The following is a 14,799-nucleotide window of genomic DNA, read 5'->3' as shown; positions in this document are numbered from 1 at the left end:
CAGCGGCGCATGCGCACAAGGGGTTTCTCGCCGTCAAAATCCGGCAGCGCCGGAGCCGCGATACCCGGAAGAAACGCCGAGGGAGCATGTCAGCTCCCTCGGCGTGGATCAGGCCAGATGTCGGGGCCTCGTTCTAAGGTCTTTGCAGGTTTAAAAAAAATAAATAAAAAATGTGCGGGTTTACTACCGCTTTAACCCCTTCACTGACAGTCACATTTACACAGTAATCAATGCATTTTTAATTGCACTGATCGCTGTTTAAATGTGAATGGTCCCAAAATCGCACCAAAAGTGTCCGATCTGTCCGCCATAATGTCAGTCACGATAAAAATAAAAAAAATAGGAAAAAAGAGGAAGGATCGCTGATCGTGGCCATTACTAGTAAAAAATAAAAATGCATAAAACTATTCCTCATTTTGTAGACGCTATAACTTTTGCGCAAACCAATCAGACGCTTATTGTGATTTTTTCTAAACTGAGGGGAAATTATTTTTTTTATATTATATATTTTGGGGATATTTACAATAGCAAAAAGTAAAAAAAAATAATGCTTTTTTTCAAAATTGTCGCTATTTTTTTATAGCACAAAAAATAAAAATAAAAGCAGAGATGATCAAATACCACTAAAAGAAAGCTCTATTTTTGGGGGAAAATGGAGGCCAATTTTATTTGGGAGCCATGTCGTAATTGTCAGTTAAAGCGACGCAGTGCCGAATCGCAAAAAGTGCGCTGGTCTTTGGGCAGCCAAATGGTCCAGGGCTTAAGTGGTTAAAGACAACGGGTGATCATACTAAATATTAATTTGATTTCTCTCCTATTTACTTTCCATTTTGTTAATTCATAAAAATAAACGTAACACTTCTATTTCTGAAAATATTCCTAATTTACAGCATTTTTTCACCCCAGCCTAAGACTTTTGCACAGTACAGTAGATAGAGGTATGTATCTACCTTACACTACAATGCCATTTCTTGGTTGATGAAAAAGAATCAGTTACTGTAGGGCCAAATTGTGCCACTCACCTTAGCAAGCGCCACCATCAGTTTCCTAAAGTCCCCTGATGTGTCAGAAACAATGTCTTTCTCCAATTCTGTCTTATATACTGGAAGAGAAAAAAATAACAAACATTCTGGTCATTAAAACTTTGAGGACCTCTACTGTTCTATTCTACATTAGGCATGCATTTACATCTACACACCACTAGGTGTCAGACTAATCCCACCTCAATCATTTGAGCCTTGGGCTGGTATTAAAGTGATTGTAAAGGCTCGTCTTTTTATTTTTTTTTATATTAATATTATTATTATATTATTATTATTAATATGCATGTCATACCTCTTCTGTGCAGTTGGCTTTGCACAGAGCAGCCTGGATCCTCCCCTTCTCAGGTCCCTCTTCGCTGCCCCTAGCCTCTCCCTCCTTTGAGTGCCCCTCAGCCAGCAGCTTGCTACAGGGGGCACCCAAGCCGAGTCAGAGCTCTGTGTATCCATTCGGACAAGGAACCTGGACCTGGCCATGCCCCCTCTCTCCCCTGATTGGCTGACTGACTTTCATTGACAGCCGCTGGAGCCAATGGTGCCGCTGCTCTGTCTCAGCCAATCAGGAGGAGTGTCCTGGATGGCTGAGGGGATTGTGAACATTGCTGCAGTATAGTATATGTTGTGACTTCTATCAGTGTCTGGTTAAAGTTTGTAGGAGTTTTCATTCTCCCCCGATTGTCCCATGAGAATGCAGGACCCCTGATCCTCTGTCTGCACAGTGCTGATTGGCCCCGTGCTGAACACATGCACTCACCCAAGAAAACAACAAAAAAAACACTCTAGCAATACACATCAAACTGAGCATGTGCAGCCTTGTCCTCAATGCTCTGTTCTAACAGGAGATGGATTGGGGACAGTAGAAAGGGAGGATCAGAGAAGATGGGATCAAACAGCCTTTTTACACAATGCAGAGGATTAACCCCTTAGGTTACACAGTGAATATAACATGCATGCTCTACTGCATATACAGACTGATTTTACTGTTGTGGGTTTAGTAACACTTTAAAGGAAGGGCTGAAAGGCACAGGGACAGGATGATTAAAATCATTTAGAACAGTTGAAATGTTTACTTTCATTTAAATAACATGAATGATTGATGACAGATGGGATGAGTAGCTCATATTGGCATGGCTTTCACCTTTTTATCCTCCAGTTTGTATTAATCACATAACATATGTCTGTCTTAATTATGTTTGTGAAGTTTGCCAACACTCACACTCTCTGTATGCAGCCTGGATTGCGTGTAGTTCGTTGTTGTCACGTGAGCAAATGATTTCAATAAGCGTGTCTTCGTCTGTACCCAAGCCCTATAAATATAAAGTCAGCAATTTATTAGACATATATCAAACCAATAACAAAGTTACTTTTCACCACCATGGTTCCTCAAAGTCTTCTCTAGGTCTACTCACACTAATGCGTTGTAGTAATTCAACAACATTACATGCATTGGGGCACCTAGCGTGTGATGTAGTGAGCTGCCAGTAATGGTACATGCACCTTTTCTGGTGCGTTAGGCAGCTTGTTCAAATGAAAAGGCTGTCTTAATACAAAGCATGTTGGTGTGCAACATACTGCAAGATGCATTCACATGCATGCACTAACGCGTTTTGAAAAACTTAATGCAGATCTTCTTCAGGGACAGAGGGCTTGCAGGTTCCAGATTTGTAGCTTATATTCAGGCTCATGACTCTGTGTTTCAAAAGATTTTTGGACTTTTGTATGGCTAGCATACACCACATCTCTAAACTCATTTCATTATTTAGACCCCAGGTGTGCAAACCACTGACTCCAACTAGCAATTGGTCTAAGAATTTACTTACTTTCTCCTCCTGCACTGTGAATGTATAATGGGAGTGTTCAATAATGACATAAGGAATAAGAATTGTTTGTGTTATCAGCATATGTACATTGTGTTTGTCTATTGTTGTGACTCATATGAGGATCAGATCACATTTTATGGCAAATTACTGCAGAAAACATGTTCATTCCAAAGGGTTCACATACACGCGACTACATACAACACAGTATTGGCAGGGTGCTAAAACTTTTGAAGAGCGAGGGACACAAAGTGGTTCTAAAGCCTTAAAGTGTTAGTAAAGTCTAGTTTCTTTTAAAACTAAAAATAAAACATGCTCCGTGCAAATCCACTACACAGAGCAACCCAGATCCTCCTCTTCTAGGGTCCCTCCCTCCTGTTGTGTGCCCCCACAGCCAGCAACCGGCTATCACTTTTGGGATGATTGGACATTTAAAACAGGGAAGGGCCTTCCATTTCTAAAACAGACCATATAGGTTTTTGTACACATGCAGGTACAGGTCTACTATCAGATACATGGACAATGTAGCAGCGACTACAGGATAAAGCAGCCGCAACAAATACATAATGCTTTGGAAAATCATCAGAAGTGTCTATTTTTACATGTTGGATTTACACAAATACCAGGTGAACAAAAATAATTGCTGGGGAAAGAAAAAAAAAAAAACTTATTGGAGCTGGAGCTAGTGACACCAGCATGCTGGTTGGTCACATTGTTGCCATAGATTCCATAATAAGATCCCTGATCACTTGCCTTCATTGCAGATTTCAGCTCTGAAGCATCATACTGAGGCCGTGTCTTCATCAGTCCAAGAATCAGAGTCTCCAGATGTCCGGAGAGAGCACCTTTGAGTGCAGAGGGGAGATCCTAGAGAGAAAGAAGATGGTTTCATTTACAGTACTGTATCATCATGCTTGTATTATAGATAGTCAGGTGGTGACAGGTGAAACAGTAAAAAACACACCCGGGACAAGTATGCAACGATATCCAGCTTCCTTTGCAGTGTGGGGAGGCAACAGTAAAATTCAGCTCAACTGCCTTATTTTACCCCCCCCCCCCAACCACAAGTATAATAGTAGCCTAAAACCATATTCTTTACCCATCATTTTCAAGAACTTCACATCAGCAAGTTTGTCTCAAAATAATGTTTCTAGTGCTAGATTTGGGTTCAGTTCTGTGATACCTGTGTTTAAGCAGCCCATTCATTTCAAAGTGCTACCCTTCCCAAAGAAACCCAAGGAAAGAAGTCCCTGACCATTTTGCTGCAGCACAATATGGTTTGGCATGAGTGAAAACGTGCCACAGGTGTCATTAAGGTTTCACAGCACTCCCACGCATCAGCTTAAGAGCAGCGTATCTGCCTGTGGGTCGGCAACACAGGTGGTCTTGCGCACGTTCACGAACCGCAATAATGTGAACCTAGCCTCATATATCCTGAGAGAGGAGTAGGAAGAACATTGCCCTTGGAGGTCATATCTTATAATACTTCATGGGCAGAGATGTACCTTCTTGGTCCTCCTTTGGTAGGCAAATGCGATGTCCTGCCTCTGATCATTGGTGCGGTTTGTTAGAATGCTGATGATTGTTAATTCATCCACACCTGAAATCAAATGTTATGGCATTAGTCTTGTATCGAATGTATAATAAAATACACAATTACATATCCTATGGCGCCTCTGTGAAACCCTGTGGGCAATTTACAATGGTTGTTGTATTTAAACTCATATTATATAAATTATAATATATTTATATAATAACCGATATGGGGTTTTTCTCTGGCCGATGATATGATGCAAATTTTTTGGGCCAATATGTTAGGCCAATTTTTTTTCTCCCCCACACCCACATCTCATAAAATCTAACAGTAATACAGAAAATTTCTTAAATTAGACCTTTATTAAACACAACAAGCCTCCAATCAGTGCAATTGTATATAATTTAGAATAATAATAATAATAATAATAATAATATCTATTTTTATTTTTTATTAAATACACAAAAAACGGGTAATTAAAACTTTTGTACAAAAAAAAAATAATGAGTCAACTTTACCATTTAGTTTTTAATTCATTTAAGTGTATTTTTCCCCAAAAAAAGAAATAAATTGCATTTTAAAGACCGCTGTGTAAATACCGTGCGACATAAAATATTGCAACAATTTGTAGGGTCTCTGCTAAAATATCTATATCTATATATATATATATATATATATATATATATATATATATATATATATATATATATATATATATATATATATATATATATATATATATATATATATATATATCTCCTGAAGAGCATGCACTATACATTTTTCTAGAATTAAAGTTGGGTATATTGGTCTAAATTGGACCTCTGCATCAGTCTGACTGGACTGCGAGATGTTCAGCCTGGCCACAGGGGGCACTGTCTCTTGTGGCGGGCGTGGAACTATAGCCTGGTTAGGTGCTTGAGTTACTCTTTCGGAACCAGGTCAGTGGGAGTGGCCCTCTTGCTGTGCCCTCTGGGAGAGGGTATTTAAGATGCCGATGTCACGTGGTTCGGGGTTCCAGTCCAGTATGATGTGCTGATTACATGGTCCTGGTCCTCCTGACCAGCCCCCAGGAAGGCTATGGCCTGGGGTGCGGATCCACCCCGACTTTAATGTCTTGGAGCTGGCTAGCCCAAGGCAAGGAAACTAAAGGAGGATTCTGAGGTGGTTGGGTGCCGTCTCTGGTTCGGGAGAGACCCATTGTACTTCAAGCATTCCAGGGAAGGACTCTAGAAGAACACCACGTACCGGTTGGTTTTCTTAACGAGAGTCTGGAAGGGCTGAAGTAACCGAGACAATCCCGTCTTGTGGATATCGCCAAGCTGGCTGAAAGATCCAGGTATCCTACAAGTGTTCTAAAGCTTAGTTTCCCTATGTGTTCTGCAACAACGTCTGTGACAAAGACTTTGTTCCTGAGTAAGCACCAAGTTGGCTGCTAGGCCTTGTGAGAGAGGGACTGTCCAACTCGAGTGATCATCCAGCTGCGAATGGCTATTCTCTGGATGCAGTCAAAGTAAGCAAGTTCTTTAATGTTTTTGTACTTTGACATTGAGAGTACCTGAACTACCTTTCCCAACCCTCTGATCCCAAGTTGAAAGACTGTTCAATTGTCTGAGTTTTGCAAATAAAATCCATTCAAGTGGATCTATTGTCAGGCTCAAGTTACTGGGCCATCTACCACGGGATATCCCCTAGACGTGCAACAAGGAGAACGAAGGGTAACGGTAAGCCCAAAAATAACCAGCAGCTCCTTCGGGGGTTAGTGCTACATATACATACAATGTTTGGGGGATCCAAGTGATTTTCTAGCATAAAATACTGGATTTTTACTTGTAAGCAACACATGTCAGAAAATATTTAGTCTTTAAATGGTTAAACTGAGATCTTCTACACACCGGAGTTCATTCCTTTGATAAGTAGAAACATTGTACCACTTTGCTTCTTTTATCAGCATTGTTCTCAGACTTGGCAAGCTACCCAGATAGGAGAGACTAAAATCTCTCCGATGGGGAGACTTCAAAAGACTTGCATAGTGACTTCTATTACAGAAGTCATTTGAAAGTCACGCTGAGTCTCCTTGCCCATGTGAAACGGCTAGTGCATAAATTGGCCTAATTTGCAGCACAATAACCCGCTACCGATTAAAAAATGCCAAATATCAGCGGATATATCGGTCGATCTCTACTCATATGCACACCGATTGCTGTTTCCGTTTTGTTGCATACATGGAAAAACTCAAACCCTTAGGGCGAGTTCACATATGTGCAGCCGTGGTTCCCAGCATGGGGGTCTAGTGTGTTCCTGTTCACCGATTCAGGTGAAAATCAGGTCCGAATTTTTGCCTGAATTTGCACCTGAACCGGACCCAAAACACATACAGAACCCTTTTGGAATGTGGAAAACGGCCTTCCCAGACATGTGTGAACAACCTCCACTGAAAGCCAGTCACACTCGCATGTCGTCATGCATCCAAATCGCAGATATGTGAACCCCCTCCTTATGGAAAAATACATAACTTGTTGCATATTAATAATAGCAAGAAACCAAAGAAATAGAAAATTGCAAAGGCATTAAAGTACAACATGCTGATTTTACATCAAGTCCAACTAATGTGTGTGATTTTATGTCAGTATTACATTGTATATTCCTGCATGCTGTGGTCGTTGAGGTGCTTATCTATTTGTTTTATTTAATGATCTCTGCTCCCCGCTGAAACCACCGCCTGTGGAAGAGAATTCCACATCCTTAACGCTATTACAGTGAAGAACCCTCTACATAGTTTAAGGTTAAACTGCTTTTCTTCTAATTTTAGTGAATGGATGCGTGTCTTATTAAATTTATTTTTGTGGAAAAGTTTTATCCCTATTGTGGGGTCACCAGTAAGGTACATTGAAATCATATTCCCTCTCAAACATCTCTTCTACAGAGAGAATAAGTTCAGTACTCTTAACCTATCCTCATATCTAATGTCTTCTAGTTTCTTTATTTGTTTTGTTGCCCTTCTCTGGACTCTCTCCAGTTGCAGCACATCCTTCCTGAGGACTGGTGCCCAGAACTGGACAGCATACTCCAGGTGCGGCTGGACCAGAGTCTTGTAGAACGGGAGAATTATCGTTTTATCTCTGGAGTTGATCCTCTTTTTAATGCATGCCAATATTCTGTTTGCTTTGCTTGCAGCAGCTTGGCATTGCATACCATTACTGAGCGCATCATCTAGGACCCCCAGGCTACTCATTCCAATGGTGGGATGTATGTATCTGACTCAATGTGAGGTCAGGCTGGTGGAAGACTCAGGGTAAAAGTACAGGCTTGCAAAGTAATGGGCTTTATTATTAGCCATCTGAATAATACATTGTCTGAGCACTTTCTGCACTCACATGTCTCTGTAGAAAACAAATAAATACAATTATCTCCAAGCAATGAACATCCCTGATTGTAGCAGATAAGAAATAGTTTCTCTAATTAGGTTTCAAACTGCAGCCATTAAGGCTCAAGGACAGTACAGAATGCATTAAGCCACAATTAGAAGAAAAATAAAGTCTAGCAGCATTTCACAGAACTACCACAGCCAACACTTTTTGTGGTAAAGGATATAAAGCTTATTTATTCAAGACTGTTCCATGACTCCATTACGATATAAATAAGTAAAAGCAGAGCCAAGAGGAAATCTGAGCAGTTTCCTCTATTCCTGGAGCATATTCTGGTTTTACTGGCCCAGGTACAGCAGCTCCTCTGTGTACACATCTCTGCCACAATTGCCCTCGATATGACTCTCCTAGGACCTCTAACAATTGCGGCCATTTCCCATTATGGAGGACACCTGGAATGCAGAGGAAGGAGGGGACCAGACTGCTTGCCAACAAGAGCAAATATGAGAGAATCATGGAGACTGGACAAACAAGGAAGATAGGAGAATGGAGCACAAAACAATGGAGGCTACACCCATGACTACAGTCCAACCATCACAATAAGTGCATATTGCTTACACCAACAAGACCTTGATTTGCATGGCCTGAAGCTCCATGGATTTAAAAATAAAAAAAGAAAAAAAAAAGAAGAAAGAAGAAGGTATGTATATATATCAATCAAAGGATCAACAGTTAACTCTTGGGGTTTACAGGGAGGGTAGATGCAAGAAAATACCAATAGCACTTTACGAAATGGATGTTGTTAAAGTTGTTCTACAGGCTGAGGTTTTTTTTTTTACCTTCATGTATGAAGGTAAAAACCTGTATTTGTGCAGCCCCCCCAATCCTTAACTGAGCCCCCTTCGATCCAGCAATGTTCACGACAGCCTTGGCTGGATTGGGACTCTTACGCCTCGTTGGCGGAGACAGCAGTGGGAGCCCTTTGGCGCCCACTGCTGTTAATCACAGCCAGTGAGTCAAAGAGGAGAGAGCTGCGGCTCTATGAGTCTTATGGATGCATAGAGCAGCAGATCGTGAGCGCATATGCATCGGTGACCCCAGGGCAAGCAGCTTTCTCTGGGGGCACTGCTCGAGGAGGAGGAGCCAGGAGCTCCCAAAAATAAGAGGGTCAGGGCTGCCGTGTGCAAAATCACTGAACAGAAAAAAAAAAAGCAAAGCTTTAGTATTACTTTAAATTACCGTATATACTCGAGTATAAGCCGAGATTTTCAGCCTCTTTTTTGAGGCTGAAAGTGCCCCCCTCGGCTTATACTCGAGTCATCGCTGTCTGCCCGCTCGATCAGCGTGTCGAGCAGACAGACAGCGGCCATTCTATTCAAAAGCCGCGCCTCCGGCTCCGCCTTCGCCTGTGATAGGCGGAACACTGAATTTCCCAGCAGCCTGTGTTCCGCCTATCACGGACATCGTATCATCCTCGTACTACGGACGAGGATGATACGACGTCTGTGATAGGCGGAACACAGGCTGCTGGGAAATTCAGTGTTCCGCCTATCACAGGCGAAGGCGGCGGCGCAGCTTTTGAACTTTACAATGGCCGCCGACGAAGAGGGCACGGGACGGAGGCAAGGCAAGGCACGGCACGGGACGGGACGGGGGCAAGGCAAGGCACGACACGGGACGGATGCAAGGAGGCAAGGCTTCGGCACGGGACGGAGGCAAGGAGGCAAGGCACGGGACGGAGGCTCGGGACAAAGGTAGGCTGGACACACACACACACACACACACACACACACACACACACACATGGATGGAGACACACACAGGGATGGATGGATGGATGGATGGAGACACACACACACAGGGATGGATGGATGGATGGATGGAGACACACACACACAGGGATGGATGGATGGATGGATGGACACACACACACACAGGGATGGATGGACGGACACACAGGGATGGACGGACACACAGGGATGGACGGACACACAGGGATGGACGGACACACACACAGGGATGGACAGGCATGTCTCACCCTCGGCTTATACACGAGTCAATAAGTTTGCCAGTTTTTTTGGGGGTAAATTGGGGGCCTCGGCTTATATTCGGGTCGGCCTATACTCGAGTATATACGGTAATTCTTCTTAGTGACTAAACTATAAATCCGCATGCATACAGGATGTTTTTACAGCTGCTCCTAGTGACGTCTGGAGTTTTTCCCCATCCGTTAGCCTATGTATCCGTGCACATATAGCAGTGATGGCGAACCTTGACACCCCAGATTTTTTGGAACTACATTTCCCATGATGCTCGACTAGACAGCAGAATGCATGAGCATCATAGGAAATGTAGTTCCAAAACATCTGGGGTGCCAAGGTTCACCATCACCGACATATAGGGTTTTAGCCGCGTGTAGTGGCAGGAAAAAAAAAAAAAACCCCACTGCCAGTGCATCCAGGAGCAACAGTATTTTGGCAAAAAAAAAAAAGAAAAAAAGCTTGATACTGCTAAACGCGCCTGAACACTAGGTGAGTTTAGCATTTTTAGCGTTCATTCATTTCAATAGCCAGAATAAATAAAAAATCTGGCCAATGAAATAAACATCAAACACTGCTAAACTGGTTTGAAAAGAATGCAACTTAGGTGAGTTGTTAACGCTGATCTTCTCCTGTCAGAATATAACATAAACCAGGCCTAAGAAACACTATGGAGATCAGCAAGTTATATTATGCAATATCAGAAGAAATCAACATAGACAAGTCAGAACTCCTCTGTAACCACAAGAGAGACACCAGTGCTGGGCACGGGATACTCAACAGAAGTATTGCATTTAGCAGGAATGTATTTACTTATATCTTTAAGAAGTTTAACCCTGACATCTGATAAAAAGTGCCAGCGCCTGAACTATTTTCTGCTGCAATAAAGCAGAGAATGCAGGTCACAGTCCACTGGACTTTGTGCAGAGCAAAACCAGACACAACGCAATAATCCTGACAAGAGCTTCAAGTAATCAACTGCAGTAAGCTTTATAAGCAGCAATAATGTTAGTAACTATATTATATTAAAAGAGAAGTAAAAGATATTTTTTTCCTGAAACATACTTACCTAGGTGGATGCAGCATCGGTCTAATGCTGTATCTGTCCTCCGCCACCTCTACACTGAGAACCGAGCAATTGAACACCACCGATCACTCGATTCTCATAGTTCCCCAAGCAGAGAGCTGCAGACTGTCAGTCACAGCTCTCTGCTCTGACCTCCTCCTCACTCATTGGTGCATTGAGCTGTGGAGGGGGTGTCCGGCTCAGGCCCTCAGTGGCTCGCTGAGAGGCTGAACTGGGTGTCATGCCATGGATCTGGGCAGATCCTTGACTCCACTGTTGTGATGACGTGATGCCTGGGCCAACGCCTGTGATGTCAGCAGAGGAGTGGACTTCAGCCCACACCCTGCTGAAAACAGGAGTAAAAAAATTAACTGCATGCCTGTGAGTCAAAGGAGAAACCCAGCCAAACGAGCAATAGTGGTCACCCACATCGCTATCCATGGGTCACATTTCTTCTAATGTCAACCATGTACCTTGAAACCACAGCAGTCATGCCACATATTGTCATATCTATCCTACTGTTAACAATACACAGCTTGAATTTCATCCAATTTCTGCTGACTCGGCTGAAAGCCGTGGGTGTCCCTGTTGGCTCTTCCCAGCTCAAAAAATTAAAAATAAAATATAATATAATAATAATAATAATAATAATAATACACCCATCATCATTATCGCTGGATTGGAAATTGTCAAACAGTGACTGCACCCTATCAGATGCAGTCACCGTTTGGGTCTTCAGTCGGCCGCGCATGCCGGCTTTCTGAATACAATAAACTGCAGAAGTTCCTCCATCTACGCTGTGTAGCATGTAGCAGGTTTTTTTCTTGTTCAGCCCCTGGGCTGAATGAGGAAAATCTAAGCATGTATGGCCAGCTCAAGTTACAATGATTTCTTTTTTCCAGCAGTCCAATATCTTCAATTAAATACAAAGTCCAATACTTATTATCTTTTGTTTGCATTTCCCAGGCTGTTTGAGAAATTCTTTCATTTTGTCACATTACAGACCACAGCATTTATCTGGAGCTAAACACGTCACTAACTGCCCAGTGTGTGATCCTCTTTGAAAGGGCACCTACCTTTAGTCTTAATGGCAGTTTCCAGGGCGGCAGCATCTTTCTCAGCATCAAAGTTGGTGGAAGGCCTGACAGTACCAAGAGCATGCTGGGTGGTGCTGGATTGCTGTAGGTGGAGATAGAATGTCAGTTCAGTAACAGGGAATTAGGTGGATAAAAAGAATTAGTTGGAACGGATTTCAATGCAGTACACAGATTTATTGGGGCTCTAAAATAAAATATGTATGCACTATGCAGCATGGTACTTACATTTCCTTCCAGTTTTAGCTTCCCTAGGATTTCATGAATGGTAGCCATTGCTACAGGTTCTGGAAAAAAAAAAATGAAAAAGGAAAGTTTAAAAAAAAAAAAATAATAATAAATAAATAAAAAAAAACACACACACACACACACACACACACACACACACACACACACACACACACACACACACCTACAAAAATCGTGGCATCTCCACTACGGTGACAGCAAATCCGCCACACCCAACACATCACACTTTAATTCTACTAAACTGCCATCCCTCCCTACCGGCATACTTAAATCATATGGCTCAGAGTTAATACTATACACGTTGCTTGCTGATCACCAGAAAAGACAGCATCATTTAAATTGATTCAAGTACTAGGAGGCACACCCCACCCAGTGCCTAATATTAACACTAAATAAGGGAAGAGGGGCCAACACATCCCTTTATGGTACAGTGCAGAATCTATTCACAGATTTATTGTGCTTGTCAATGGATATCACAACGCTATACAAAAACCAAGTCGAATAAAATTTTCTTTATGGACACACAGAGCCGCAAGCTTGTGAACCAGCTTGCTTGAGTGTCCCCATTGCAAACTGCTTGCCCTGGGGGGGCACTTGGCAGGAGGGGAGGGCCTAACAGGAGGATCAGGGCTGCTCTGTGCAATGGTTTTGATTGAAGAAAAAAAAAAATGCCCTTAAAATCAGTTTAAAGGATAAACCCCTTTATATTTTCTGGATTTGTTACGCAAGAGAGACATGCAAATACATAAAATATCTTTGCTATGAAACAATCTACATTAAAAACTCCAGATGCTGCTCAAATAAAGTGCTTTAAACACCCATGAAAACTATATAGCAAATGAATCAAGCGTATTCTGACATTTGTATCAGTATAAATAAAATTGTTACAAATCTGCGTTTTCACAACTAATACACAATGTTGAAGTGAACACATACAAACCAAATCAAGTCTTATCAAGACTTTACATAAAACACTGATCTTATGGTTTTTTCTTTTTTTCTTTTTTTTAATAACCTCTTGTGAAATACGCTTCATACTTTCCAGAAATGGTATGATTACAAAAAAAGAAAAATCAGACGCTTATTGCAATTCTAAAAATATGTTTATGAAAAGCAAAGGAAGCATCTGATAGGCCACCTAATACCTTACAGGTTTGTATAATTCTCTTCTGAATTAAGAGAATAATTCCAGCATTGCTAGCAACCTCCATTCTGTACAGAGCTTCATTAGAAGAACAAGTTATTCTGAGCATTGGGATTATTGGCTATTATACACAGGTTGTATCTAATTACACACTCTCTATACAATTAGGTGCTAAAAATCAGAACTAGTGAAGTTGTGTGTAGTCAATAGATGTGTCCCTTGTGCTGCTGGCTGCAGGATTATTTGAAATGGTCCCCTCCAATCTCTACCCCTGCCCCCGCTACCTTATTCTTCTGGTGCAGCAAGGGTTATTAGAAGCGACAGGCACCCATCAAGAGTGTCATCTATGACCGCTCTTTCCATCCCCTCCTCCATTCATAGAAGCCATACTATAGTTTATATCAGTGAAATGCAATCTATAAATGGAGTAGGCAGACCTTTCATTCATCCACTGGAATGCGATTCATAAATCACATTTCATTCATAGAAATCCTAGAGAATTTGGGACCCTGTATCTCACTATATTCTGGTGAATCGCTCAGTAGTCAAAAGAGCATGCAACAAGGGAATCTCTTTATTAAAAGTAGACCTCCGGGAAAACTGTTAAACAAGTTAAATATGCATTTGAAAATTTTAACTGTCAAAGAATTTCTAATTCTGGCTATTATTATGTCTTGCGATTCAAATACAGAAAGGTCAGGCATATCTTTAGAGATCTCTAAAGGCTACATTGCCATTGAACAATACAGCCTGGTCTATGATCTGCCCCATTCTGGGATAGGACAATAAATGAACCTCTAATAAAAGCCCGGTACACACTAGTAGTTTTCTTTTTCCATTTAACCCAGCAGGGCAGAACGAAACAAAAACTGACAGATCAGGAGGAGCCATTGTACTAACTATCTGAGATTAGTACAGCGATCTCCCCTGCTGTTCTATTGTGTTCTGACAGGGGGATGGCCATTATCTGAGAGGGCTGATAGGGTGCCGGTCAGCAGACCTTTTTCAGTCATGCCCCACCGACAGAAGGCAGCCGAATGCTTGGCTTCTGACGGACTGGCTAAAGTACACATCAGCTTAATGTCGGCTGATTTCTATTGAATCGGCTGATGCTGGCTGACATTCGGCCCGCGTACTAGGCTTTAATAATCCACTCATTTCTCTTCCACTCCAGAAGCTCTCGTGTATGATGGGCTGCACTGCGTTATGTAACAGAGCCTGACTGGCTTACAATGATACTGACCCGGGATTACAGGATATCAAGATAGATTTGGTTATGTTTTATTAAATCCATAAACACATTAAATTTACATTTTTGTATCTGCCTGGACTTTATATTTGCATGTAGTGAGCCTAAGCACAGTACTCCAACCAAAGCCTTGCAGTGCCTTACGAATGGTGCGAACGTATCATCAGGACATATCTACTGCCAATACTTGTTTGCCATG

At 41.9% G+C, this 14,799-nt stretch overlaps 1 protein-coding gene across 1 annotated transcript in view; it reads right to left on the bottom strand.

Moving 5' to 3' along the window:
• Positions 1–14,799, bottom strand: part of ANXA2 (annexin A2) — a 42,825-nt gene that overhangs the window by 17,358 nt on the left and 10,668 nt on the right. Inside the window, exons 2-7 of the mRNA XM_077472486.1 lie at positions 12,187–12,245; positions 11,941–12,043; positions 4,363–4,457; positions 3,611–3,724; positions 2,257–2,347; positions 1,023–1,102 (exon numbers count right to left, since the gene is read on the bottom strand). Coding sequence (XP_077328612.1) covers positions 1,023–1,102; positions 2,257–2,347; positions 3,611–3,724; positions 4,363–4,457; positions 11,941–12,043; positions 12,187–12,234 — 531 coding nt within the window. The 5' untranslated portion in view covers positions 12,235–12,245. The remainder of the gene's footprint in view (positions 1–1,022; positions 1,103–2,256; positions 2,348–3,610; positions 3,725–4,362; positions 4,458–11,940; positions 12,044–12,186; positions 12,246–14,799) is intronic.

The sequence above is a fragment of the Lithobates pipiens genome, unplaced genomic scaffold (genome assembly GCF_037356315.1).
Source record: "Lithobates pipiens isolate NorthernLeopardFrog02 unplaced genomic scaffold, aLitPip1_a1.2 Scaffold_8, whole genome shotgun sequence".
NCBI lineage: Eukaryota > Metazoa > Chordata > Amphibia > Anura > Ranidae > Lithobates > Lithobates pipiens.
Note: the sequence above shows the minus strand (reverse complement) of the source record. Positions and strands in the feature narration are given on the sequence as shown.